This window comes from Neopelma chrysocephalum, unplaced genomic scaffold (assembly GCF_003984885.1).
Source record: "Neopelma chrysocephalum unplaced genomic scaffold, ASM398488v2 Primary Assembly neopelma1_45, whole genome shotgun sequence".
NCBI classification, from domain to species: domain Eukaryota; kingdom Metazoa; phylum Chordata; class Aves; order Passeriformes; family Pipridae; genus Neopelma; species Neopelma chrysocephalum.
Window position 1 is genome coordinate 8,561,919 of NW_020897704.1, and position 25,897 is coordinate 8,587,815.

The 25,897-nt window shown below is 36.3% G+C and overlaps 1 protein-coding gene across 3 annotated transcripts in view; it reads left to right on the forward strand.

Moving 5' to 3' along the window:
- CERK (ceramide kinase) overlaps nt 1–25,897 on the forward strand; it is a 40,880-nt gene that overhangs the window by 10,942 nt on the left and 4,041 nt on the right. For all 3 annotated transcript variants that reach the window (XM_027679262.1, XM_027679264.1, XM_027679263.1), the window contains exons 4-11: nt 1,218–1,343; nt 1,864–1,927; nt 6,059–6,204; nt 14,759–14,833; nt 16,728–16,880; nt 17,676–17,781; nt 20,269–20,339; nt 24,098–24,303. In XM_027679262.1, coding sequence (XP_027535063.1) covers nt 1,218–1,343; nt 1,864–1,927; nt 6,059–6,204; nt 14,759–14,833; nt 16,728–16,880; nt 17,676–17,781; nt 20,269–20,339; nt 24,098–24,303 — 947 coding nt within the window. The remainder of the gene's footprint in view (nt 1–1,217; nt 1,344–1,863; nt 1,928–6,058; nt 6,205–14,758; nt 14,834–16,727; nt 16,881–17,675; nt 17,782–20,268; nt 20,340–24,097; nt 24,304–25,897) is intronic.

Genomic DNA, 25,897 nt, shown 5'->3' on the forward strand with positions numbered 1-25,897 from the left:
GAGCTACCTACAGCATAGGTCTGAGGTCCGTCTGAGATATAGAGCTGGAAAAGGGGCTGGATGCAAGTACACCTACAATGTGACTCAAGCAAGTACTTAAGGTTCACAGAATAAAAATGGATATTTAAGAAAAACTGTAATGAACTGGCAACAGGAAGATTCTTTTTAGTGTTTTTGTTTTATATACGTTACACAAGGTATCTGTCTTTTTCAAAAAATGAGGTTTGTGCACCCATTCAGTACACCTGTGAGAAATGTGGCCTGAGCAGTCAACTCCATTTGAGTGCAATTGTTCATTTTATTGGTAAAAAAATATTTCAGAAAAGGGAACAAATTCTCAGAGAGGGTGAATAGTGCCTTGAGCGTGTGGCAGATTTAAACTGTTCAAAATGTCTAGCGGGTGGACTTGTAAAAGTGTGCTGATCTAACAATTCTAATATAACTTTCCTTTTAAAATGATAATACTTTAGAATGCCATCTGAGGAAGTATGCATGTTATAAGTTTTTTTCTGTTTCATAAAAAAGGAAGGTTCTCTAGGTGCAGCAAGCATTACTATTTTGTATATCTGTTAATACAGAAGTGTAGTAATTGTTTTCATTGCCATTACCAATGTAAATCCATAACTATTTGGGAAAACTTGAGGAAGTAATATCAAAGGTGTTTCGGGAGGGGGAAGGGGTTACACTGTAGGGCAAACACTTGCTGTGCAGCATGTAATTTTGTGAGGTATTCTTATTGTGACTTGATCACAGAAAGGAAATGCATTTTAAATATGTTATTAAAGCTGGAAGATAGTTGAAATAATGTTAAAGTATTTCTACTTTTGCTTCACTTACAAGTGCCTTTCCTATTGCTATCCTTCTAGCCTTGTGTGCTGGGATACTAATTAATTAGTTTTACTAATATGGTGGGAAGGTACTGCAAGAATGATGCATAAGAATGTGAGATATGCATTCAGAAGAAATTATTCTGAATTTTACCTCCTCCTGTCTTATTAACAATTGTTCAGTACTGTCAGTATCCTCATTATAATAAAGAGGACAGATGAAGCAGGATTTTATAGCTCTTTATTAAAAGAATTACAATAGTTAATAAAAAGTTCTAAGTCTTTTATGCTGTGACCACTTTGATATTAATAGGTTTGTTTTTGTATGGCTTGTTGAATTTTTGTTTTGTGTACAAAATCAGTATACTGTAATATTTTTCCTTACTACAGAGTCTAGACCAAAGCAGTTGCTTGTGTATATTAATCCTTATGGAGGAAAAAGACAAGGGAAGAGGATTTATGAACAGAAAGTTGCCCCACTCTTCAGTTTGGCTTCTATATCCACTGATGTTGTTAGTAAGTAATTAATGTTTTAATTTCTTAATAAACACAATACGAATCCTTTAAAACATCCTTGAGTAGCTAAAGTTCTTTCTGTAACTTACCTTTTCTTACTAAGGAAATGAAACAAAGTGGTAGAGAATTTTCCTGATTAAAGCATAGATAGCCAAATAATTGCAACCTTATATCAACATTCTGCTTACTAAACTAAAACTTCTGTTGCTTCTGAACTGTTTGAGCTCTTAATTTATAAAATACTGCCTTTCTTCTCTTTTTCAGTTTCACTGGTAAAACCAAATATTCATTTGCACAATTTTTAATGAAATATTTTTTCCATATGTACTGCAGTGCATGCCTCTTTCAATTCCTTCCCTGGCATAATCTTTCAAAATACATTTTATCACATGCTGTTTTATGGTCACATTGGTAATAGAATCATGGTTATTAATGAATTCATTTTTATAATTGTATATTATAAATTATTTTATGATAGTATTTTTAATAGTAAATTTCAATGTGGTTTATTTCTTCACAGTAACTGAACATGCTAACCATGCTAAGGACAATTTATTTGAAGTTAATATTTATAAATATGATGGGTAAGTAACTTCATTAGCCTTTTTTTTATTCTTTTAAAGCTGATATGTTATGTAATCTGCCTGTTCTTGTATCTAATTTAAAATGGTAGCCTTCATTGCTGATAGTCCTGGGGCATGTTCCTTTCTGTAGGAGATCCCCATTTAGGAGTATCAAGAGAAAACTAAATTGTTTCTGTAAACTTGTTCAATACACAATATATTCAAGCATAATATAACAATGTTGGCATGAGATTTGTGTTCAAAAGATGAATGTAAGATTAATTCTGCTTAGTTGAGCATTCTGTGATAGCTCAAAAACTACCCTGAAATGTTTTGTGATCTTGACATACACAGGAGTTCAGAACACTGCACTAGTGGCATTCAGCCTATGTGTAGAAAAACATGGACTGTTTAGAAATATTTCAGGTAGTTCCTCTTGCTCTGTGTGGCTGTTAAATAATGGCTACATCATTTGGCTTTATTTGCATATGTTCTGTTGTGGAGTTACTGTTTTAAAAGAGGAGCTGACTGAATGGTTATCTTGCATTCCATTATTAAATCTGCTGTAAAAGCAGAATATTTTAATAAATAAGCTAGTCATTTCAGTTTCCAGTTAATGACATGAAATAAGTTACATGTCTGGAAAATCTTGAAAATTTATGCAGAACCTATGCAGATAAACTCTCATAACTACAGTATTTTAAAATAGTATTTTGTGCCTGCTGACAGGTACCTTTAAACTGGTAAGTTGCAAAAATAAAATACGTTCTGTCTTTTCAGAGTAGTTTTGCTAGGGGAGCAGATCTATATATCAAGTAAGGGCATGATGTTCCCAGACTTCACCTGCTTTAAAATGAGTTGACTTTAAAAAAGCAGTTTTGTCTATACTGGGATTTTTCTTAATTTTTCAGAAGTGCAGGGAGGGGAGACCTTGATCCTATAAAAAACTAGTTAGTTAAGGTTTTCCCTTTTTCATTTGACTTGTGATTTGAGATAAGTATACTAATGGTTGGTGAAATTCCAATACAGAGCAGAAAGGGAGGCAGATGAGCCCCTGTCCACTACTAGCAAGTTGGTTTTTTAAAATGATTGGCAGTGACCAATTGCGGTGGTATCTGAAGTGGTTTTTGCAGATTCAAGGTCTTGTATTGTAGAATTTTTAAATTTTTTTCTTTGGTGGGGCTTTTTGGTTTTCTATCTCTAACATGCCAAGATACACTAATAGGCCAGAGAACTGCATCTTTTTGGAATCTTATGATTCTTCTATTCCCAGACTGAGCCTGAATGGCAGTTGGCTGGGAACTGCAGACTGTCTGATTTTTGTCCATCATGTACAAGTCCTTCTCTGTGGTCAACAGTGGTGTTAGGAAGGAGATCTTGTACTAAAACTACTTTTTAAATAACAGGTCAAGTGGTCAACTGGAACATTTTAAAAAAGGTTTAACCACATAAATGTGTGTGTTTCTTCAAGTTTGGCTGAATTTGCTTACATACAGGAAAAGATTCTTTGTATTCCTACATGTAATTGTCATTGAGGTGTCCTCTTAGACTGGTTCTGATAAGTGGCTTCACCTTCATTCAGTGATGAATTTCTGCATTTAACCTCCAGATTCCCTGTTAGGCAAACCCATACATGGAATTCTGCAACTAAACATAGGATTCTTAATGATAATCACTTCACTTGTTTTCAGATGTTTTTACTTGAGGTAGCTTATTTAAAATTCTTGCGCGTTTCCTGTTTGTTCTTCCTAGTTCGCCTTATAAGAATTTCTTACAGTGAGTGTACTGACCTAATAGCTCAGTGGCAGAACAGCTTCTCTCTAAGCACAGTTACTTAAAATGTTCATTTGGTTACTATATAGCAGACTGTTGTAGATCATTGTGAGGAACAATGAGAGCATGCTGTAATATTGTGCAGGTAAAAGCCACGTTTAAAATAAGTGAAGTGTATCACTGTGGTTCCTTATCCTGTTGCACAAGCCTTTGTAGAACAGTTTCTGGCTGGGGTTTTTTCCTAGTTTTTGAATTAGTTCACAGAATGGTTGAGATTAAAAGGGACCATACATCTTTTAAAACTCATTTGTCTTGTGGACTAGCTTCTCCTGAAGTACTCTAGCATATGTCATTTACTGTTATCATCTCTCCAAAAAGTGAAATGCTAGTCTATTAGTAAAATAAAGCCAAAAAGTAAAAAGATATCTCTTTCAGATTTTCTTCACTAGGAGCCTTCACACATGCAGTTTGCACATTTGTGACTTGTACATTGGTCATCTGATGTTTGCAATGGATTTGGTCATGCTGTTATTGCATATGTGAAGTTCTTTATCTATCAGTATTTACCCTTGATAGGTATAGACATTCATAGAATTGTCACCTCTGAGCCTGGATATACTATTTGTTCGAGAAGGTGATCGCAGGGCTGGAGCACCTCTGCTATGAAGACAGGTTGAGAGAGCTGAGGTTGTTCAGCCTGGAGAAGGGAAGGCTCTGGGGAGATCTTAGAGCACCTTCCAGTACCTATAGGGGGCTTACAAGAAGGCTGGAGAGGCACATTTCACAGGGGCATGTCATCATCATGGCTAGGCATCGCGAACAAAGATTTGGGAAGGGCTCTACCCACGATTGTTGCAAGACAGGGGCATGTAGTGATAGGACAAAGGGTAATTGTTTTAAACTGAAGGAAGGCAGGTTTAGATTAGGTATAAGAAAGAAATTCTTTACTTTGGGGGTCGTGAGGCACTGGTATAGGTTGCCCAGAGAAGTTGTGGATGCCCCATCCCTGGAAGTGTTCAAGGCCAGGTTGGATGGGGCTTTGAGCACATTATACTGAGACAACATTAACTTTGTTACTGACCTGGAAATTTTTGGCCACTTAACCTCTTTTTTTGAGTCTGCAGAGAAAGATAAGACAAGCTAAAGTTGAGGAATAATGGATATTATATAATTATCTAATAGGCTATTGGAAGAGAAAAAAATTGTAAAAATGGAAAACAAATAACCTTTTTGCCTTCTCTCACAGTCTCCGGGGTCTTGACTTAGAGTTGCACACTGTATGTTTTTAAGACTGTCCTCCCCATTCATGAAAAAAAATGACTGCTTTGTTCAAGCTTTCCTTCAGCTGAAAATACAACAGTAACTGCATTTAAATCATGTATACTTAAAAATGAGATAAATTAACTTGTCCTATGAAATACGCACTCACTCTGCAATATCTGTTGCTGATGATATAAAAGAGTATTAGTTTATGAGTTGGAAATTATTGCTATAGGTGACAGTAGACATTCTTAAGCTTGTTTGCTAGGGACCACATATAGAACTTTGGGTTTCTCATGTGTTCCTTTAAAGTGTATTTAAAATAGTTTTTCAGGTAAAGAATGTCCATGCTTTTAGAGTTCAGGGTGTACATTTGATTATTGTTCGTGAAATGTATAGTGCTGTAAAATAGTCTTTTACTTCCTAGTATTTGCTTGGCTGTGGACTCTCTGCTGAGCTTTAACATATTGAGGATCTGTGTAGCTGCTGCACCAGCTCTGACCTGAATTAAATTTGCAAAACAAAGTTTTGCATCTGGTAACATTCAGAACTCTGTTTCATTATGAATGGTTATGTAGATATACATGACTTCTGTCTGTTTGATGGGCTCTCAGCATGTTCAAAAGAGCATGCAGGCATGCACTTCTGCTTTTTGACTTTCATATAATGTACCTCCCTATTAAATTGTGTAAAATATACTTTTGCCAGAAGTGGCAAATATTAACTTTTCCCTTTTTAGTAAGGGTACCCTATTTCCATTTTGTGTACTTAGAAAGCTGTATGTACAGTCCTGTTCAGTGTTTTATTTGTATAGTGAATTTCCACTGATATTTGTCTGTCTGCACACAGCAGTAGAGAATAAAGATTTTTGTAGGTTGCATTCCAACATTTTTTCCTAACGTTACAGATACATCTAGGTGCATTTGCAGTTGTGTAGCTTGAATTTTTTTTTCTGCTTTTTGTTAATTGCCAATTGACTGTGGGCTACTATATTCTGTAAAAATGGAGGAGGAGAATAGAACAACTATTTTTGATGTGCCCAGTGCATGCCCTAAGTAGAACACTTGCCGTGTTGTTTATTGACTGTTAGTGTGCATTCTAATTTGTGTTTCCTGGCAGTGTTGTTTGTGTTGGTGGGGACGGCATGTTCAGTGAAGTGATGCATGGTCTCATTGGAAGAATTCAGAAGGACTCTGGCATAGACCAAAATAATCCCAAAGCATCGTTAGTCCAGTGCAATATAAGGATTGGCATAATTCCTGCTGGTAAGAAAGGGTTAACTTTCAGTTTAATTTATTCATTATTTCCTGATATTTTTTCTTACTCATAACTTCTTGAATTTAGGCCTAAATGTAAGAGCTGAGCAATGATATTCCATAAAGGCACCTAACTAAAGCTGTTTGTATCCAGATATAATTACTGATCACGTGCAATTTTATTTAGGAAGAATATTTTGTAAAGGAAGTAAAATCTTGATGTGTGACTTCAGAATTAATTTACTACTTCTTTTTTTGTGGCTTATTGTTTGTTAATGTGAGCTAAAATGTCAACAGTAGTACTCTTCTGAACACATTAATGAGTGGAATTTACTGAACAGATAAACCTGATAAATATTTTTCCAGTTCAAAATGCTCCACAAATTTAGTTAGAATTGTAATAAGAACCTCCCACTGGTCTGGCAAGTTCCAAACAAATGCTAAGATTTCTTCTCTCTCTTTTCCTCCATTTGTTATCACAGCAAGTATAGGGCAACTACAGCTGAGGAACAGTTTTGTTTCCAGACCACGTTGCAGTTTCTGCCCATTGTCAGAGGTGCTATACATTCACAGTTCTCCATGTCAGCCACTTTTTCAGGCCATCCTGACTACTGTCATTTGAGAGAACTCATTCTTCAAATTGAGGTCTTTAGTGATTTCATTACTGTTATTTTTATTGACAATGAAGGTACTCTTTGGATCAGTTTTGCTGTTTTACATCTAGTGTCCCAGGTGTTACCTCACCCTGCCCATTTGGTCCTCAAAGGTTCCTTCAAAAGGGGACTTAAAACATGACTCTCTCCTCCTGGACTGTGTGTTGCAACTATTTAACAACTCTTTATCTGTAATTTTGAGGTCTCTGTAGAGAGACAGATGGATGGTTCAGTGTCTATTCTATGTTGTTCTCTTTTTCTTGTCTGATGCTTGAGCTTTGAAATAAAGAACTGGGATGTGAAGTAAACATTATGATCTTCTGATTAGAATTAAAATAAAGTTTTATGAGAAAATTTAGCACAGGTTGTAAAAATACACCAAAGGAAGTAGTGTGGCTTTAGGTGACTAATGTTACGCTCCTTACATCTTTTTGAAGAATGTATCCAAATCCAAATGATCTGAATTGTTGCTTGGAAGAAGCTTAATCTTTTCTGCTTGCAGTACAATAAGTGTTAGTTATCTAAAAGTTGCAGTGTGAATATCCTGTTACGGTTTTGCACTCTCCTTGTTAGCTAGCACATTAAGGGTTCTGTATAACAGAATTACTGTATTTAAGTATATCCCGATTTTATTTGTATTAAAGTCAGTTTGTGTAACAAAATTCACAAGAAGAGAATTTGAAGTGTTCTTTTCTTCCTTTTTCTTATTTGGGAAAATTTCTTGAACTAAAGATTTTTTGCTTACATGATTATTTTCAGAAGATTTTGCCTTCTGGTGATAATGTGACCATAAAAAGATACAATTGAAAAAACAGAACCTCAATATTAAGAGTTATTTCTTTATCCTTAGGAAAGACTAACCTTGCTTTTTCAACAATTTCTTAATGCGTTTTTTTCCAATTACACCCAAAAAGTATGAGATTCACTGATGTTTTAGTTTTGTTAACATGTATCAAGTCACTTTCTTCTCTTACACATTTTAGTGTTTTGTTTGTTGTGTTTTTCCATTGTACACTTTTGCTATTTGAAGGTATACTGTATGTTCTATTCCTTGAACTAACATGAGGTACAGCTTTGTAGTCAGTGCTATAATTCAAATATTTTCTCCAAGTCATTATTCAAATCCCTCAATAATTATTTATAGTGGTGTAGAAGGAAGCTGGTCTCAGAGTTCTATTAATTCATTTTTTGGAAGAGGATAATATATATCTCGACCTGCTTGTATATTGTGCAATATTTAGAATGATCCATTACTGTATATATGGGAAGATGCTTATTTACTGAAAAAAGTAGTCAAATCACTGAACAAATCTTAACCCTTTCTTAACACATCTAGACATTAAAGACTTTAAATTGAGTATGAAAGCATCAAGAGTTGTTTTTTTTGTTTTGATTTTTTTTCAGCTGTTGATGAAGCTGTTCTTGGTTCACCTTTGCTTGATATAATGGAGTTCTAGCCATGTATTGACCCCAACAGATACCTTAGTTCCATCACTAGTTCAAGAAGTCTGTTCCAAAAATAAGTGAAATTCTTGAAAAGACTTTTTTTTTTTAAACTAAACTGATAGTCCTGAAATACAGCACACCAAAAGTAATAACGAAATACAAATCATCCATCTAGAAAAACTTAATCCATTATGTTCTTTCTGGGTCTTTATAACCCACCTTTATTTAATAATCCTAAGAGCTCATTAATAGATATTTAAAACAAACACTATCCATAGTTTAGAGATTAAGATCTAAAGCTCTCTGTGTCTTCTGATACATGGAGATAGTTTACTCAGTGATTTTTTTATGCTTTATGGAACATTTTTATGAAATAGCTTGTGTTTTTATTGATATGAATAAAAGGCTTCTACTCAAATGGCAATTTTAACTTCTGAATTTCTCTTAGTTGCAGCCATTCTTCAAATCTGCCAGTGGAAATTGACTGATTGCCGTTGTAAACGGATTTGCTGTTAAGAGTACTTAGAGGTTGTAGCACACCTATGAAAACCTCTGTCTGCTTATTTCTTCCTCCCAGCCTTAGAAGCTGGTTATGTCTTCCTACCCTTAAAAGCATGTTCAGCCATGGAGTCTCACTGCATTCAAAGTAGTAGTATGTGTCCATAGAACTTAAAAACAGAGAATCATTTCTGTTCAGCATGTAACACTGAGGTTTCATCCAAATGTTCTAGTATTGCAACTGTACCCTCTGGAGTAAGCCAAAGTAACTCGTTGTTCTTATTAAACTTGGCACAGAATAGGAGGACAAAGCTGTCAACTGCTGTCAGAGGACTCTTTAATTAAAAAGAACTTACTAGATTAAATACTCTAATGATCTTAGCAGGTAGAAAAAAACCCCATCCCACTTTATTCTGTGCTGTGACATAATACTATTGCATTTATTCCAAAACCCAAATCTTCAACCTACCCTGAGGATAGGGGAAAAATTCTTCCAAGCAGTAGAGAAGATTGAATAAAGTGTAGACATGAGTTAATAACTACAATGATTTTAGGCCCCTAGTGCGTCCAGATCACTCTCATTTTTTTTGGTGGTCAACTCTGTAATGTCTAGGATTGAAGCATGCAGTATGATTATAATCTGCATGTTGATGTGTAGCTGTAGAAGTTAAGAATGCTAAAGATGGCACAGGCTTCCTGTCTGAAGGGAGTGTAGAAAACTGGTGGAGGATCATTCACAAACTTAAAAAACAGATTCAAGTCAAATAATGAAGCATGACTGGACTCATATTGCTGTCATGTAGAGTGTAAAAATTCTCTTGGAAAATGTGCTATAGCGTAGCAATAAAAGCTATCTTTTTTTTTTTAAATTACTCCAAGTGATATGTCCACAGCCTTCTCAGTTACATTTGTAATATTTAATGATCTTTGCTGTTTAGTTAGCATCTCATTTCATAGGTCAGTGTATCTTTGAAATCTGAAGTGTAATGTTTTATGTTCCTCCTTCAGCATTTTAAATCCATTATACTTCTTGAAATGGCAGTCTTAGAGCTAAATACTGCATTTAATATAGTGGGCCTGCTGTGGAGACAACTAAGTCAAGATTACTTATTCTTGTGATATTAATTTCATCTCTTAAATTTGCCATTATTGGATTAATCCATTTTTGTTATACCGTGTTACTGAACTTAGGCTGAAGTCATTATCTATCAAGAAATCCCAGACCAAAATCCTTCTGAACTCTTTCTTTTTAAGCCAGTCTGTCGTTCTGCAGATGTTAAACTTGATTTCTCGGTCTCTGGATGCAGAAAGTAAAGTGTATAAAACTTTGAGTAGGAATATGAGTGTAAGCCCAGGCCATTCATCTGTCCCTGTAACAGTAGCTTCTCCCCTTATTTTTGAATGTGCCAAGTCCTTGTCATTTAAAACTCACTTCCCAGAAAAATCACTTTATGGATTTTTTCAAAATGCTAAATGCTGTTTGACCCAAGAATGTGCAGTTACTCTGTCATTAGTGTGACTCACCTGACATTTTGTCTATGACTTCACAAAAATACTGCACATGTATGGGAACCCCACTGAAGTTACTGTTCTTCCTGTTTTCAGTACAGAATCTTGTTCTCATATTGATTTGTCTGAGGATTCTGTGTATGTTGCGGGAGCACCTGCCCTTGTCAAGAGTAACTCACATGGAGCAATGCTCATGAGCTCTAAAAGTGTTTCTGTTTCTTTATTAAATTCACTATTTTCCATAGGATCAGCATCTAGCTGACTTGCTTCTGTCACCCGCTTAGTTTAGTACTTCCAGTTGTTTGTAATTTGTTTCATTTTCCATCAATAAAAGCATAAAAATAAATATTTATCACCCACACCATGTGTGTGTTTTGGTTTAAGAAAACCTAGTTTTTAGTTAGTAGTATAATCATATTTCAGATGATTAATTCTAGCACTTTGACTTTTTTTTTGTTAGTCCACAGAATCAATGGCATGAACTCTCCCATACAACGAGGAAATCATCTGGTTTTGCTTAACACTTTGATGGTTCTATGACCGATTTAAAGCTTGTGACTTGGTGTCTGAGCACGTCTGCATGACTTGTCTACTCACAAATATCCAGCAATATTCACATCTATAGGGGAAATCTAGTGATTTAGCTGTACTACATTCTGTGTGGTGCAGTCCATCACTTTGCTTTCCTTAATATTGCTTTAGCAAAAACATTTTATGGGGAGTACGTGCTCTTTACTAATATAAATATATATCTTGATCGTTCCTCCTTGTGATTAATTAAAAGGAAGGATTTCCTTGATAATTTTTAAATTACTAAATGTATTTATCTAAAAAATTTCATTTTTCATATTTGAGGAGGGAAAGAACGTAGAAGAAATTGCTTGTATAACAACTATATGGCCGTAAGGTACCTTCTAATAATAAACAGACTTCAAGGAAAATGTATAAAGTCTGGTAAAGATTACAAATAATTATACTTTAACAAAAACAAGTTGATATGCCCTCTGCATACTTCACAGAATCACAGAATGTGCTGAGTTGGAAGGGATCCACAAGGATCATCGAGTCCAACTCCTGGCCCTGCGCAGGACCATCCCCAAGAGTCATACCATGTGCCTGAGTATCATCCAAATGCTGCTTGAACTCTGTCAGGTTTGGTCAGGCTTCATGTTTTCAGTAAGCTCCTAACACCAAAATATCTGGCATGAGAGCTTTCTTTAGCTGGGAGAATTCAGATATTCTGCTATCTACATATGGTGGCAAGGTGCCACCATCATTGAAATGTACTAGCCCTATGCAAGACAGTTATTGTACTAGAGTAGCAGTTGGAAGCCAAGCAGAGTAGTCTGCAGCACTTGAACACTAGTGGATGGTGGCATTTTAGGTAATGGAGTTAATCTCCTTAGGGTGAGTTTCAGTTTGAACTTGAGACTCAAATTTTCATGTTTGCATTTGGTGTCTGCAAGTGAGATAGACATCTAAACTCATGTTACAGCCAGGGGGCTTCTGATCAATTGGTCAGTAGAGCCTGTTGATCTGCTATCGCATCTGCCTGTCATATGCAGACGTCTTGCTTCCTAAGGCCCTCCCTGTGAGGCCTCTGTGTGAATCAAGCTTAAGCTGCCATCAGCTATTCCTGACAAGATGTCCTTGACCAGAATGGAAGCTTTGACATATTTATTGTCTGCTGTGTTACATGCACACATATAGCTATGTATAAGTGCCTTAACCTGAAACTTAATCATTTCTTTGCATGCTGATTTTCTTCTCTACTAGCACACCAATGCAAAAATTAGTTTCTATACTGAAGTTGTTTTTTTAAGTGAATTAAGGCCCAGTTAGCAAGCAGTCCAACTACTTTCTTCACATTTGCATATAGTTCTGTGCAACCCATAAAAACCTCTTTTATTTTCCTTCATTCAGGCTGTTGCCATTAAAAATCTCCAAAGAAAAGCTGGCAGAGCATGGCAGAGTTTTTCTGTTGGTTTAACCAGAGCGTAAAACAGCCACTGCCTAACACTAGTCAAGAGTCACGCTCTGTGGAAACTTCTTGCCCAAACTGTGTGCTCTGGCAATCCTAAACTATTAATCAAGGAATATTATTCAAGCTGTATTTGCATTCTAATCCTGTTTTTCATATTAGACATATACTGATGAAATAAGCCAGATTTTGGTGGGGTTTGTGTGTGCATCTCTTCTGAGTGCTGTTTCAGCAGCTATAGATTCCACATCTGTTGAAGACCCACCTAATGGTCTAGAATTCTTGTTTGGATAAAAAGTATTTAAAAAGATTCAAATCCTTAGTCATCATGAACCCTTTAAACTAGTCCATTAGGTTCATTCTAGGTGTGATATTATGTTCTCTTGGCAGGTATATAAGGATGCTGTACTTACCTCCATGTAAGTGTGTCACTGGTTTTGTTGCTCCATACTATGAGCTCTGAGAGAGGAAAAAAAAACATTTACTGTTTGTAGTTGATAGTCCCCTGTCATGTCTGAGGAAGAGGGATGATTTGACACTTGGTAAAAAGTCTTGACGTCTTTCCCAGTCTCCCATATTAGAATCTCGGAATTAATTTAAGACTTCAGTTTTAATTTTAGCCTTTCCTTGCTCGTTAATGAATAGAAATGAAAATAAGTTCTATGTAATTGCCAAACAGATGAATCACTTTTTAATGACTACAGAAAATCACAGGGAGATAAGCCTCTGGTGTTGAAATGTAGCTTTCATGAATTACCCTCTTCTCCTCCCACCTGTAGTGTAATACTACTTGAAAGCTCTGTTTACATCAAGACAAATGTGATTAAGGTAATTCTAGGAGCAAAATGCACACAGATCTGGAAGAAATGAAAAAGGTTGGATGAAGTGTTAGGCTTGTACATTCAGAAGTTCCGGTCAGATCTCTCAGTGGCCAATTTTTCTTTGTTTGTTTTTCTTTTCAAAAGTAGTGAGAATTTTATTTCTACCTAATTGAAATTCACGAGTTAGGAGGCAAAATGAAATTGAAAAACTTGGCAGTAAAGTATAGCTTCAGTTTCCAAATGCTACTTAATATTTTTTGCTATAAAACTCTAAATGTGACATGAGATCATCATCTGTGCACCTTGTCTATTATGGCATTGAGTGAAATTGGAGTCTTGTTTCCTGTGCAATGGCATATGCCTGTAATAGTACACTTGCACCATCTTGAACCTCAGCCTTGTAGCGAGAGATTTATTTAGTCACACTGTTTCTTTTGTTCTGCAGTTTTGTTGTATTTAAATTCTCTTTAATTGGCTCATGGAGCTACTTCTTGTTCACTGTGGCAGATTTCTGCATAGTGTTTACTTGGTAGAAGCTTCTGTTGTGCCATTCATAGGCAGGGGAAGTGTTGTTCATTTTCTGAGAAGCGAATTGGAGGGAAAAGGATTGTCTTTGCTCCTATTGACTGCATATGCCCTGACTGTTTTTGAAGTCAAAAAGAACCAAAAGTGGCTTTTAAATAATGATTGCTCATTCCTCCAGTTTTAGTTTCTGTTTCAATTTGATTAGGCCTCAGAAATTAAGTACTCTGTACGTGAGCTGCTCTTCAGCTAGTGTATTGGTAGCAAATCTGAGAACATGAATGTGGACAAAGTAAGGTTTTTTTCTTTGAAGATATCTGGCCTTGACTTTGATGGAATTCAATTTCATGAAAGTGATGGGAGAAAATATAAGACAAATTTGGAGTTAGGTGCTGCAACAAATATGCTTCTGTATGTCTGGACCTGACTTCCAAGTCCCTGCTCCAGAGTAGAAACCAGATCCCTACGTTAGGCTCTTGTTTTTTATAGGGCTCAGGGAGAATTGTCCATTTCTAAACAGCACATAGGTGAAACCTAAAGCTTCCCCCCTTTCTTCTTGTAGGTATTTTGCATCAAGACTGTAAAGGTACATCTCTATCCATTTTGCTCTCCTATCTAGAAACTAATTCCTGAAAGCAAGTATTTACTAATTTTCAAATAATAGAACTGGGCAGAAGTTTCTGGTTTAAGACTGAAGGAGGAGAGGATGTTGACATCCTGGAATTTAGATCAGTACCAGAAAAAACAGGAGACCAGTCAACCTCTCTTCTTTTCATGAGATCTCAATGAGCAAGAAATCATAAGGAAAGGAGAATCAGTGTATGCCTGCCTTAATTGATATAAAAGCTGTAATATAATCCTAAAATATTCCATATAAATTAACTTACTGCCCTTCACTAACTGCTATATATTTATTGCTTTTATTGTGAAAATGTTTGTTATTTGTATGGAGAGAGATAACTTGTACTCATTGGGGAGAAAATGTTACAACTTAAATAATAATATTTGTATCTTTGTTCTGTAAAATAGAAAGGGGCAAACCAAAGGAACGTAATGCTTTTATTTTGGAGGACCATGCCCATAATACTTGTTTTGCAAAGATACAAACTGATCTCTAGTTTTTTGTTTTTCAGGATCAACAGATTGCATATGCTATTCAACTGTTGGCATTTCTGATCCAGTAACATCAGCTCTTCATATTATTGTCGGTGGGTGGTCACAGTTTGCTGTTTTGTTATGAAAATGATGAAAATAGCCCAAAATACTAATTTCATTTAGTTCTTTCTATATGTGTGTGAAATACAGTTTGAACATAATGGCTGCGTTGAAATATGAAGTTTTTGTCTAGGATTTAAGTCCCCAATGTGGAACACAGGAGGTTAAAAATTAATTGCTTTCTCTATAGTAGCTCATTGTTTTCAAGGGATTATAACATTGTGAAACTTTATCTGGTGCTAAAGTTTTCCTGTATTATGGCATTCTTTTGAAAATAGTAAAATGCATTAAGCAGTATCATTTGTTGGACTGTATCTCTCTAGATATGTATATCTAGAGTGCACATGCACTTGAATAGTAGTATTTTGTCCTGGTTGTCCAATTGTCCTGTGCAATTCAATGTTCCCATGCCAAGTTAGAAGTATGGCTTCTGCTTGACTAGAATTAGCTGATAGTTCCCATTTTTTGCCATCTGTAAGTCATATATTTCAGGAGCAACTAGGGCAGAAAACTGATCTTCAAATAATGCTTTTTGAGTGTGTTGTTATAAGCAGGGATGCTGACATTGCCACTCTCATAGTCCCCTGGTAATGGAATTCTTCAACTGCACAGGGGCTAAAAGAGACAGCTTAGCATATTCAGTGCATTGTGGTTTGTGATGTCCATCCTGTCTGCCATATACTGAAGAAACATGGTCACAGTTCTTAATACTGAATTTGAAAAATTATGCAAGGTGGTATTCAGTTTTAACGATGATGTGTAAGCATAAAGGAGAGAATTTCCAAATGGCAATTAGTTCATTATCACTTGTTAGTGAGTATGTAACAGTTGCAGTTTTAGGTTCTGGTGTTGCCAAGGTTTACGCATGTGCTTCTCTTACTAACCTATGGCTAACTCTGCCCAGCATCTGTAGAGTTTAGGCCATTGGACTAGGATTGGAGAGAGAGTGCCTTTAGTATCATACTATCATAGTATTTTAGTTGTTAAATCACAGAATGGGTCAGGTTGAAAGGGACCACAGTGGATCATCTGGTCACAGTGGATCATCTGGTCCAACCTCCCTGCAAAAGAAAAAAACCAAAATATCAAACAAGCAAAGCAACAACACCCCTTCCACCGCCCTCTACCCGCCCCCTCCGCCCAATACCCACCACTCCAAGGCTTACACTACGAGGACATCAGAAAGGTGGTGTACTCTTTGTAGGGATTTTCAGGATTGGCTAATCCCGAGTAACCAGATCTGACCTCGTAGCTGAACCTACTTTGAGTGGGAGGTTTGATGAGAAACCTCCTAAGACCCCTTCTAGCTTGAATTATCCTCTGATAGTATGACATAGAGGTTTAAGTAGTATCCAGTAGATGTACAGAAGATACTGCATCGATCTGCTCAGGGAAAGGGTTGCCAAGCATTGATATAGAGTGCCCACGGAAGTGGCTTAGTCGTCATCCCTGGAAGTCTTTAGAAGATGTGTAGATATGCCACTTAGAGACATGGTTTAGTGGTGGACTTGGCAGTGCTGGGTTAACTAAGTTGTACTTGATGATCTTAAAGGTCTTTTCCAATCTAAATGGTTCTATGGCTCTATCCACTCCTACTGCTACAGGGTAAATGAGTGTAAACTCTTCATTATATATTTTTAGCATACTAAGCCCTTTCTTCTCACTTAGTGCTTACTAGTTTTTAAAGTATGAGATTAAATTAGTATTAATTTAAAAATTGTTTTTCCTTTTCTGCATGAATAAGAAATACATGCATATGTGACACATATATTATGACAAATACAACATATATTTTTATTTTTAAAGATTTTGCAATGTTAAATTTTCTATCATGTTTGCAGTTGCAAATAAAATGTCAATAGAACCTTGCACTTATAATCTTCATAGGTGACTGTCAACCTCTGGATGTCTCTTCTGTACATCACAACAACATGTTTTTGAAATACTCTGTATCCTTGCTGGGTTATGGTTTTTATGGAGATATATTAAAAGATAGTGAAAAGAAGCGGTGGATGGGTCCGATGAGATACGACTACTCAGGTAACTTGTATAATTGTTATTTTGTCAGCATGTAAACATATTGGAGCAGTTAATTTATTCTCTCCAAACCAACCTTCTCTGAATCTGTTAAACATCAGAAACAGGGTGAACCTGATTTTAAACTCCTTTTAGTACCAAGTACATTGGATCACATCATATAAAGCTCTGTAACTTCGGGCTTAACATTCACAGTGGGCTCATTAAAGTTGTGTTGAATATGTGCCACCTAGTGATAACTGCCTAAAAAGTAGTTACTTCTCTGTTCTAATCATTTGGACTTTCCTTTTAGTCACTCAGAGGGAGATAGACACTCCTCTGTCTTAGACATTCAGCTGATGGAATGAATTTTTAATTTTGCCCTTCATCCAGCACTGATTATAGAGAGATGAGTGATTTAGCCTTGTTAGCTAATATTTGGATAAATGCTGTGCTAGTGGAAATTATTTTTTGCCTTCTTTGATTTATCTTGTGTTATTGAAAGAAGATGCATGAGGAGAATTTTAGCGTAGGCCAGTTTTAAGATTCAGCAGTGGCTACATTTTTTAGTTGGCTTTTAAAGATGTCAAATGATATAATGGCACTTTTGGCAAATGTTAAAAAGTTGGGGTGGTGGTGTGGTATTTCCTTGTTCTTTGTAGTCTAAAACAACATACGACAAAGAGCTCTGAATTTGAGGAGGGCGACTATTGTTTTGCAGTCTTTAGAAAAGGAAAGAAAGGAGCAATCAAGGAATGTATGCAGAGATGTTTGCAATGTGGATTTATAATACACTTCATAAGACCTTTTTTGTTTTAGGCTTCAAGACTTTTCTTTCTCATCATTATTACGAAGGAACAATTGCTTATCAACCAGCAAAACACACACTGGGATCTCCACGAGATAAAGATAGTTGCAGAACAGGGTAGGCTAATGTTTAGCTCTGGATATTTGGCGTGAACTATTTTAAAAGGTCTGTACATAAATAGAGGTCACTGAAGTGTTGTTTTTAATATCAAAATGCTTGCTCTGAAAGAGACAAGCTTATAAAAAATGTATTGACTCATTAAAAAGAAAACATTTTATCAGGTCATTAAACAAAAATATAATAAAATTTTGTTAGCTGGTTCTCCTCCTCCCTCAATTTTAAGTGAAGCAAAGTATTACAGCATAGGACCCAGTTACAAGATGCTGAGGGTACTATGCTGTGTTAAGAAATTAAAAGTCTGAATGCCTCATAGCTTCTACAAATGGAAATAATAATTCAGAAATTCTCAAGTGTTCATACTGTAATTGGATCTGGCAATTTTAGTAATTGTTTTAGTACCATGATAACATCTGGCATGGCTTGTCCTGAGGACAAGTCCTCTCAGGAATCAGCCTATTTATACAACTACTATGATGCTGTATAAATTCTGTGTGATATTCTTCACTTGTTTCTTCGGTCAGGGGGCCTACCTCAGTGTTCCATCCATTCTCTTTGCTTTCACCTGCTTGAAGTTATGCACTAGTATTTCTTCTTCTTCTTTATATATGAATTTAGCTATCAGAGATAAAGTAGTTGTCACAGCAGCCAACAGCACAGCAGGATACAGAGGAGCCAGAAACTTTGTCCAGAAATTACATGCAACCTGATGAGACTGCTGTGCTAGTGCTGTGACATGCTACAGATCACACTCTCTAGTATTAGCTGGAGCAACTATCCTGATCCATCAGATGGAGGGGAAGCTCCAGATGGAGAAAGCTGTCATCCAGGTCTCAGTAAGGGAATAAAGAGTACCTGGTGCCTTGCAGGGGATTTTATACATGGTAGAGTTTAAAATCCTGAGAGAAGGAAGCAAGACAAAAACTAGAACTGCAACCCTAAACTTTGGGAGAGCAGATTTTGGTTTGTTTGGGAATCTTGGTAAGATTTTATGGGAAACTGCCCTGGAGGACAAAGAGGCACACAAGATTTAGTTGGTACCTCCTCAAAGCACAAGAATAATCCATTCTGATATGCAGAAGCTTAAATAAGCATGATAGGAAAGCAATGTGATGAGCAACGAACTGAGTAGTAAAGAGAAGGTGAAAGTGGAATGGGTTACTTTGAAAGAACACAAAAGACATTGCTTAAACATGCAGAAATGAAATTGAGAAAGCCAAAGCTCAGGTGGAGTTGAAATCAGGGAGGGATGTGAAGGGATTATTTAAGTATACCAAGTGTACCAATTATAACAAAAGGGTAACAAAAGGATAAAGGAATTGTGGACCTGCTGCTTAGTGGTATGAGGAACACAGTGATAAGATATATGGAAAAGGCTGCAAAATTACTCCTTTACCCCACTTTTCACTGATGTAGTCTGCTCCCATACAGGAGCCATACAGGTCCCCAAGCCCATGGATGAAGGGGAGACAGTGGATGTTACATATCTTGACTTCAGCAAGGCTTTAGCAAGACCTTTGATCCTGTTTCCTGTAGTATTCTTAAAACCAAATTGGTTAGGTGTGGACTAGGTAAGTGAGTAGGGTGATAAACTGGCTAGACTACTAGAAAAGCTGTGAATACCAAGTCCTGCTGACAGCCAGTTATTAATGGTGTCCCTTGGGGATCAATACTGGGGCTAATACTGTGCAATGTCTTTATTAATGACTGGGACAATTTCAGAAAGTGTGCTCTCAGCAGTTTTATGGATGACACCAGATTGGGAGGAGTGGTTTATGTTGAAAGTCAGGGCTGCTGTTCCAACCTTGGTGGGCTGAAGAAATGGCTGATAGGAACCTCCTGAAGTTCAGGAGACACCTGTACCTGGGGTGGAATAGTCCCATGCAGCAGTATTGACTGGGCACTGACTGGCTGGTAGGCAGCTCTGCCTAAAAGAACTTCGGGATCCTGGTGGCCAGCAGCTGTACCTGAGTTAGCAGCATGTCCTCGCAGCAAGGAAAGCCAACCTTTTAATGAGTTTTCTAAGCAAAAGAGAAGTCAACAGGTGAGGAGTGATTCTTTCCCTGTACTCAGCACTTTTGAGATGGACTTTTTTCTAGTATGTCAGTGGTTTTCACTGTTACAACAGTTAAATATTGGAACAATGTGCCCAGAGGTCTGTGGACTTTATCCTTGTAGATCGTCAAAACTTGACTAAGACACTGACCACCTTGATCCTATAAGACCAACTTTTAGCAGAGGTTTGGATCACATCAGAGGTCCCTTCTAACCTAATTTATGGCTCTCTGCTGCTGTTATCTCTGACATCCAGTAATCTTCAGCACTGTACTTAAGTACCTGCACTGCCTGCAGGGTTATGATGATTCATGCCACATCAGGGTTGGCAGTGCTGTACTTCATCTTGTGATGGGGGGATGGGTTAAACAAAAAAGGTGAAATGAATAACAGTGGTTTTTTTCAGGAACTGAATGGTATTTTTGTTCACAGATGTTACATTTGCAAGAAAAGTGAACAACAGCTGGCAGAACAGCACAAGGATTGTGGATTAAAACATGAAGGTAATTTGTCATAAAAAGTAAAATGCTGTAGTATTATACAATTTTTTTTTCAGAACATGTCAGTTCAAGTGTGTGTGTATTTTGTTTTTTAAAACATTTTGAATTACTAGATAATCCATTGCTTCTTTAAGGAAAATGCATGTAGGTAAGTAAGTGTCATCATCCTCCTGTACTCAGCACTGGTGAGGCCGCTCCTCAAATCCTACGTTCAGTTTTGGGGCCCTCACTACAAGAAAGGGATTGAGGTACTGGAGTGTATCTGGAAAAGGGAAACAGAGCTGGTGAATAGTCTGAAGCACAAGTCTGATGAGGGGCAGCTGACGGAACTGGGGGTGTTTAGCCTGGAGAAAAGGAAATGGCCTCAATTTGCACCAGGGGAGGTTTAGATTGGATATTACGAAAAGTTTCTTCACAGAAAGGGTTGTCAAGCATTGGAAAAGGCAGCCCAGGGAAGTGGTGGAATCACCATCCCTGGAAGTGTTCAGAAGTAACATGGGTGTGGTTTAGGGGTGAACACAGTGATGCTGAGTTGACAGCTGGGCTTGATGATCTTAGAGGTCTTTTCCAACCTAAATGATTCTATGATACTATGACTCTAAGTATGTGAAAAACATGTGAGCTGTCTCCTCCACCCAAACCTCAGAAAATTCTGATAAATTTACACTAATTACTTGTCTATTTCAGTGTGTTTCTTTTCTTTAGCAAAAGTAGGACTCCTTTCTGTGAGAAGGACTGAACTGATAAACTGTGAGGTGGTATAGAGGGATAAGGATAAGGTTCATTAAGATAACTTTTAGAATAAATCAGGATTTAAAATTTGTGCTTGTTAAAGTCACCCTATGTAAAGCTGTTTATTTAATATAACTGAGGTAGTGAACTTGGACAACTAATAACTGATCCAGTGGACTTATGTATTTCTGTACAACATCCCACCAATACTCAGTATAAATGATAAATGAGATTTCTCTCTTCTTTGTCTAGTTATGCTATCCTTGTTGCTTTTTTGCCCCCATTCCAACCCCTGTGCACACCTCTGTGGATCTTTTTTTTAATGGGCATAATTTTTCTTTCCTTTTGTTAAAACAACTGTTAATATATTGAATTCTGTGCAGTCATTCTCCTAGTTGTATATCTTTATGTCTGGCTGCTGCATCCTAATGGGAAGAGCTGGTATTGATACACTTGTGACCTTGCTAGAGAAAGATATATAGATTCAGTTGGTTGAGTTTTGCCTCCAGCCTTGGCTTATCATCTTGGATAAACCTCTCTTAAATAGTAGGCAGGCTTCCTGTGGATGCTTGTTTTTGCTTTTACTCTAATTTATTTTCTTCTTTCAGAGCCCAGTGACACAAAAATTTGGGCCTTGGCCTTAGGACCTAGACTATGTCATAATTATTGTTATTTTGCACTGTATTTGTGCCAAGTTCTAGACATCTAGACATCTTTTTTGGTTCTAGACTCAAAAAAGTGTATCATCATATTGTGGAGATTGATTGGTAGCATAAAGACTGTATATAGATTTCTGTGCCAACTTGAATTCTTGTTACATGTGTTTATATATAGTGCTTTCATCCCAATTACTGCTATCAGATTTTTGATACAGTCAAGAGATGGCCAAATTCATATATTTCTTGAGTTGTTTTAGTCTCTGCCCAGATTCAGCTAAAGAAATTGCTTTACATAATATAAGTAATTGGTATCAATAATAATATAAATATGATAGTAGTTTTTTTGGTAGGAAAGAAAAAATTTTCTTTTTGAGAAATAACTGTGGTTAAAAAATGCCAGCCTTTTTTCTTTTGTTTCTGGGTTTGTTTTTTTTTTTATGTTTGGGTGGGTTGTTTTGCTTGGTTGGTTGGTTGTTTTTTAAATTCGCGATTTTGTTACCTTTCATCCAGCAAAGGAGCTAGTAGAAAACTACAAGTTAGTGAGCAATCAAGACTGCTTTAGCCAACATTGCACATGATATTAAGCAGCTGACTATGTAGGATATTGTTTACTTAGATTCATGTTACTGCTGGTAGCTGGCTTTCTTTGCAGTCCAGTCTCCATGCAGTAGTGGTAAGCAAACAATACAATCAGCTACACTTGATTTGCAATAAAAAGAATTTTAGATGTCCACCTCAGATAAGCTTTTTACTCAGGAAGGTATATTAGCTGATTCTTTCATTGTGCCTACTTGGTTTGTGTATGATTCAGTTAAGTTCAGAAGGATGCTTGATTGGCTGTCACTGAACATATTTCCTTGTATTGTGCAGAAGTTTGTGTGCATGTGCTAAGTAAACCTTGGATGTTAGTACTTTATGCTGATTTCAGCAACTTGGAGCATATGTACACAATAGGCAGTTGAAATGAGTGCTGCTTATGCACTCCCTGCTTATGATTGCACTATTGTAGGAAAGATAGTTTGAGCAAGTAATTTGTGCTATTACAGTGATGCACCCCACAGAAATGAAAACAATTGGTCACTGAAAATATGACAAATACCCTGATTTTGTTCTTACTTGAACAGTGTAGGGTTTTTTTGAGTAACATGCTGAAATTTATACTGAACGGTATTTTTCCAGCAGGTGAAAACCATCTATTACAGTAACATATATAAGCATTCTACTCTAAGTAGACCTTAAGGGAGACTTATTTATTACAGTGAGCATACTTCAAAACTTAATATGTATCTAGACACACTTACGACTAAATTACTAGTGCTTCTCAGATAAACAACAAGTGGAGTTATCAGTAAAGTGTGTTGTTTTCGTTTTGTTGTTTGTCTATCAGAAAATGCCTGTTGTTTCCAGTTCCAGTAGTTTCTTATGTTCTGTTCACTTACCTTCATCTCACAGCAGGGTCTTGTCATTTACCTGCAGCCTGAACAAAGTCATTCTGTAGTCTAACATTTAAGTCTTTCTCATCTCTCTTAAGATACATGTTTTGAATCTGATTGATATTATTTCTTTTGGTAATGTCCTGTTTGAAAGCAACATAAAAAGATTAGCAGTAAAGCAAGCAATACTAAAAACCACTGTAAAAATGTTGAATTTAAAAGCTGCCTTTTTTTTTTTTTTTTGCTATTTCTGATTTGTTTCTCAGGAGATAGAGAGGATAGTCTAGATGGGAAAAAGAATAAAGTTTTCTGTTTTCAAGTTGACAAGTCTATTGTCACATTATAATCTTACTCTCTTTTTCCTGGAATTCTGTTTTTCTTGGTTCTGTTATTAAAGAGTTGGTAATAAGAAGTTTTGATGAATAAAAATTCCAGGAAGCGAGAGAAGTTCAAAAAGTGAAGACCAACTATGGAATACTTTGCAAACAATTTTTTTCTTCTTTTTTTTTTTTCCCCGATGTATAAAGCTTGGAACAGGTCAATTCAAAATGAATGTATAGTAGATTTAGGTTCAAAATAACCTAGACAATTGTAATAATGATCCTCTAAAGTAAATGTGAAGTTCCTAAAACTGAGACAGTAAAGAATACCAGAATTTCAGGACATGGAATATATAGCATAAACATCATCTTTCCAAGTCCATACCAGTTCATATGCCTCAAAACCTCTACCTTGTTTAGGAAGGGAGAAAGCAACTTTCTCTGTTAGTATGTGAAAAATATTTTTTTTTCCAAATGTAGTTTATTTTAGATATTCATTGACAGTATGTGAATATGCCTAGTAAAAATTTTAAGTTGCCAATAATGATCGCTTTTTTGTGTTCTTGTGAATAGATCAACTGACAACCTGTATCCATGTCTTTATTGGTGTGTTTCAGAAGGTGAAGAAGAGTGGAAAGTTATTAAAGGGAAATTTCTAGCCATCAATGCAGTAAATATGAGCTGTGCCTGTCCACGAAGTCCAAAAGGTCTTTCACCAGCAGCTCATTTGGCAGACGGTTCAGCAGATCTCATTCTAGTTCGTAAATGCTCCAGATTTGATTTTCTACGGTATCTTGTCAGGCATACAAACCAAGATGATCAGGTGTGTATTCCCTTTGACAGTGAATTCTACAGAGTCCATCTAGGTTGTAAATATTGATATTCTTATACGACAAAAATATCATCTACAAAGCAGGTTGGTTTGTTTGTTTTTTAAAGTTAACACTTTTTGGGTGACATAATCTTAGCATGTGTATCATTAAAAAAAAAAAGGCAGTCCAAAACATTTTACCCAAGTCAAGTCTTTGGTTGTAGCATTCTAAAAAAATTCCATTTTTGCCAATTGAATTTGGTTTTGTAACATTTTCCCTGTATTTGCTGTTTGGACAATATTTAAAGTTATCACAACTGTGCCCCTATGTCATGAAAAACTAGTCACAGCATGAAAAACTACTCACAGCATGACATAGCTGAGGTAGATGTGGTAAGGAATAATAAATCACTTCTGTAAACTGTATAAAAATGTGATTTAGAAGAATGTTACCAGAACTGCAGTTTGATTGTAAATTGCAGGCTTTTAGCAGAATTTTACTAGTTATATGTGACCAGTCTATGAGCGTTATGCATTCAGCTTCAAAATTATTTCTTGCGTATATTGTAGCTGTCAGAAGGGAAGATTCATCACTGCTTTGGATTGTTGTATCTGTTGAAACCAGAGCTATGGCTGTGAATACACACATTCAATATTTGTCACAACCTGGAAATTACTGAACAATGGACTAATGACATATCTAGTGCATAGAAGCAATAACAAGTCTCACATGTTTATGATGCTCTGTAGAAGAATTAGTGTAGATTCTTTTTCCTTTATTTCCTCATTACCAATCCCTGGCACATAGTATCTGTGTAGTATCTGTGTAGTATCTTATGTCAGGTTAGTGTCCACCATAATAGTATCCTTTTTGGACACTTAAGAAAATATGAAAAGGAAAAGAAGAAAAAGGTGACTGTATGTCAATACAGACTGGTTTATGGGTAAACTGTTTCTTGTTCACTTTTGCTTCCTTGCCATCCCCTTCCCATAGACACACACAGACATACTCCATTGCCTTTTCTAAATGACCTGTCTCTATTCATTACAGCTTACTAAATATTTAAGTCCATATCAGTTAAGTTGCTTTCAGGACAAGTGGAGGAACCCTCTAATTTCATTGTCCCTTTAATTTATGAGTCTTGTTTTAAAGCATTTGTACAATATTGTAGTGTAAATCTGCAGCCTCTGTTATAAGAGCAATCTTTTAATTGACCTGCTTTTTCTAGCTGAATTACCTAGTTAAAATTATTTTTATTTTGTTGGAATTTAATAACATTGCTCTCTATTCTTATTTTCACGTACCCCCAGCTCTGTGATTTGATCACACTGCCATGGAATTCTCACCTTCTGGGTATTGTTCCAAGTGCAAAGACAGAAGACTTTCATAAAACCCTATGTGTCTTAAGGACTGTAGTTGAACAGGTCCTTAGGATGGTGCAGAGATACAATCTAAACCTTTTTGACTTTGATACCATGTTATAATATTTCTGATAGGCTACTTTAAATATTTTTTATACTCCATTTACTCATAATCTCAGAACCTGTTACCTGGTTATCTATAAAGTGTCAGTATTGCAGCTGCTTGAGGAGGACCATCGAGAAG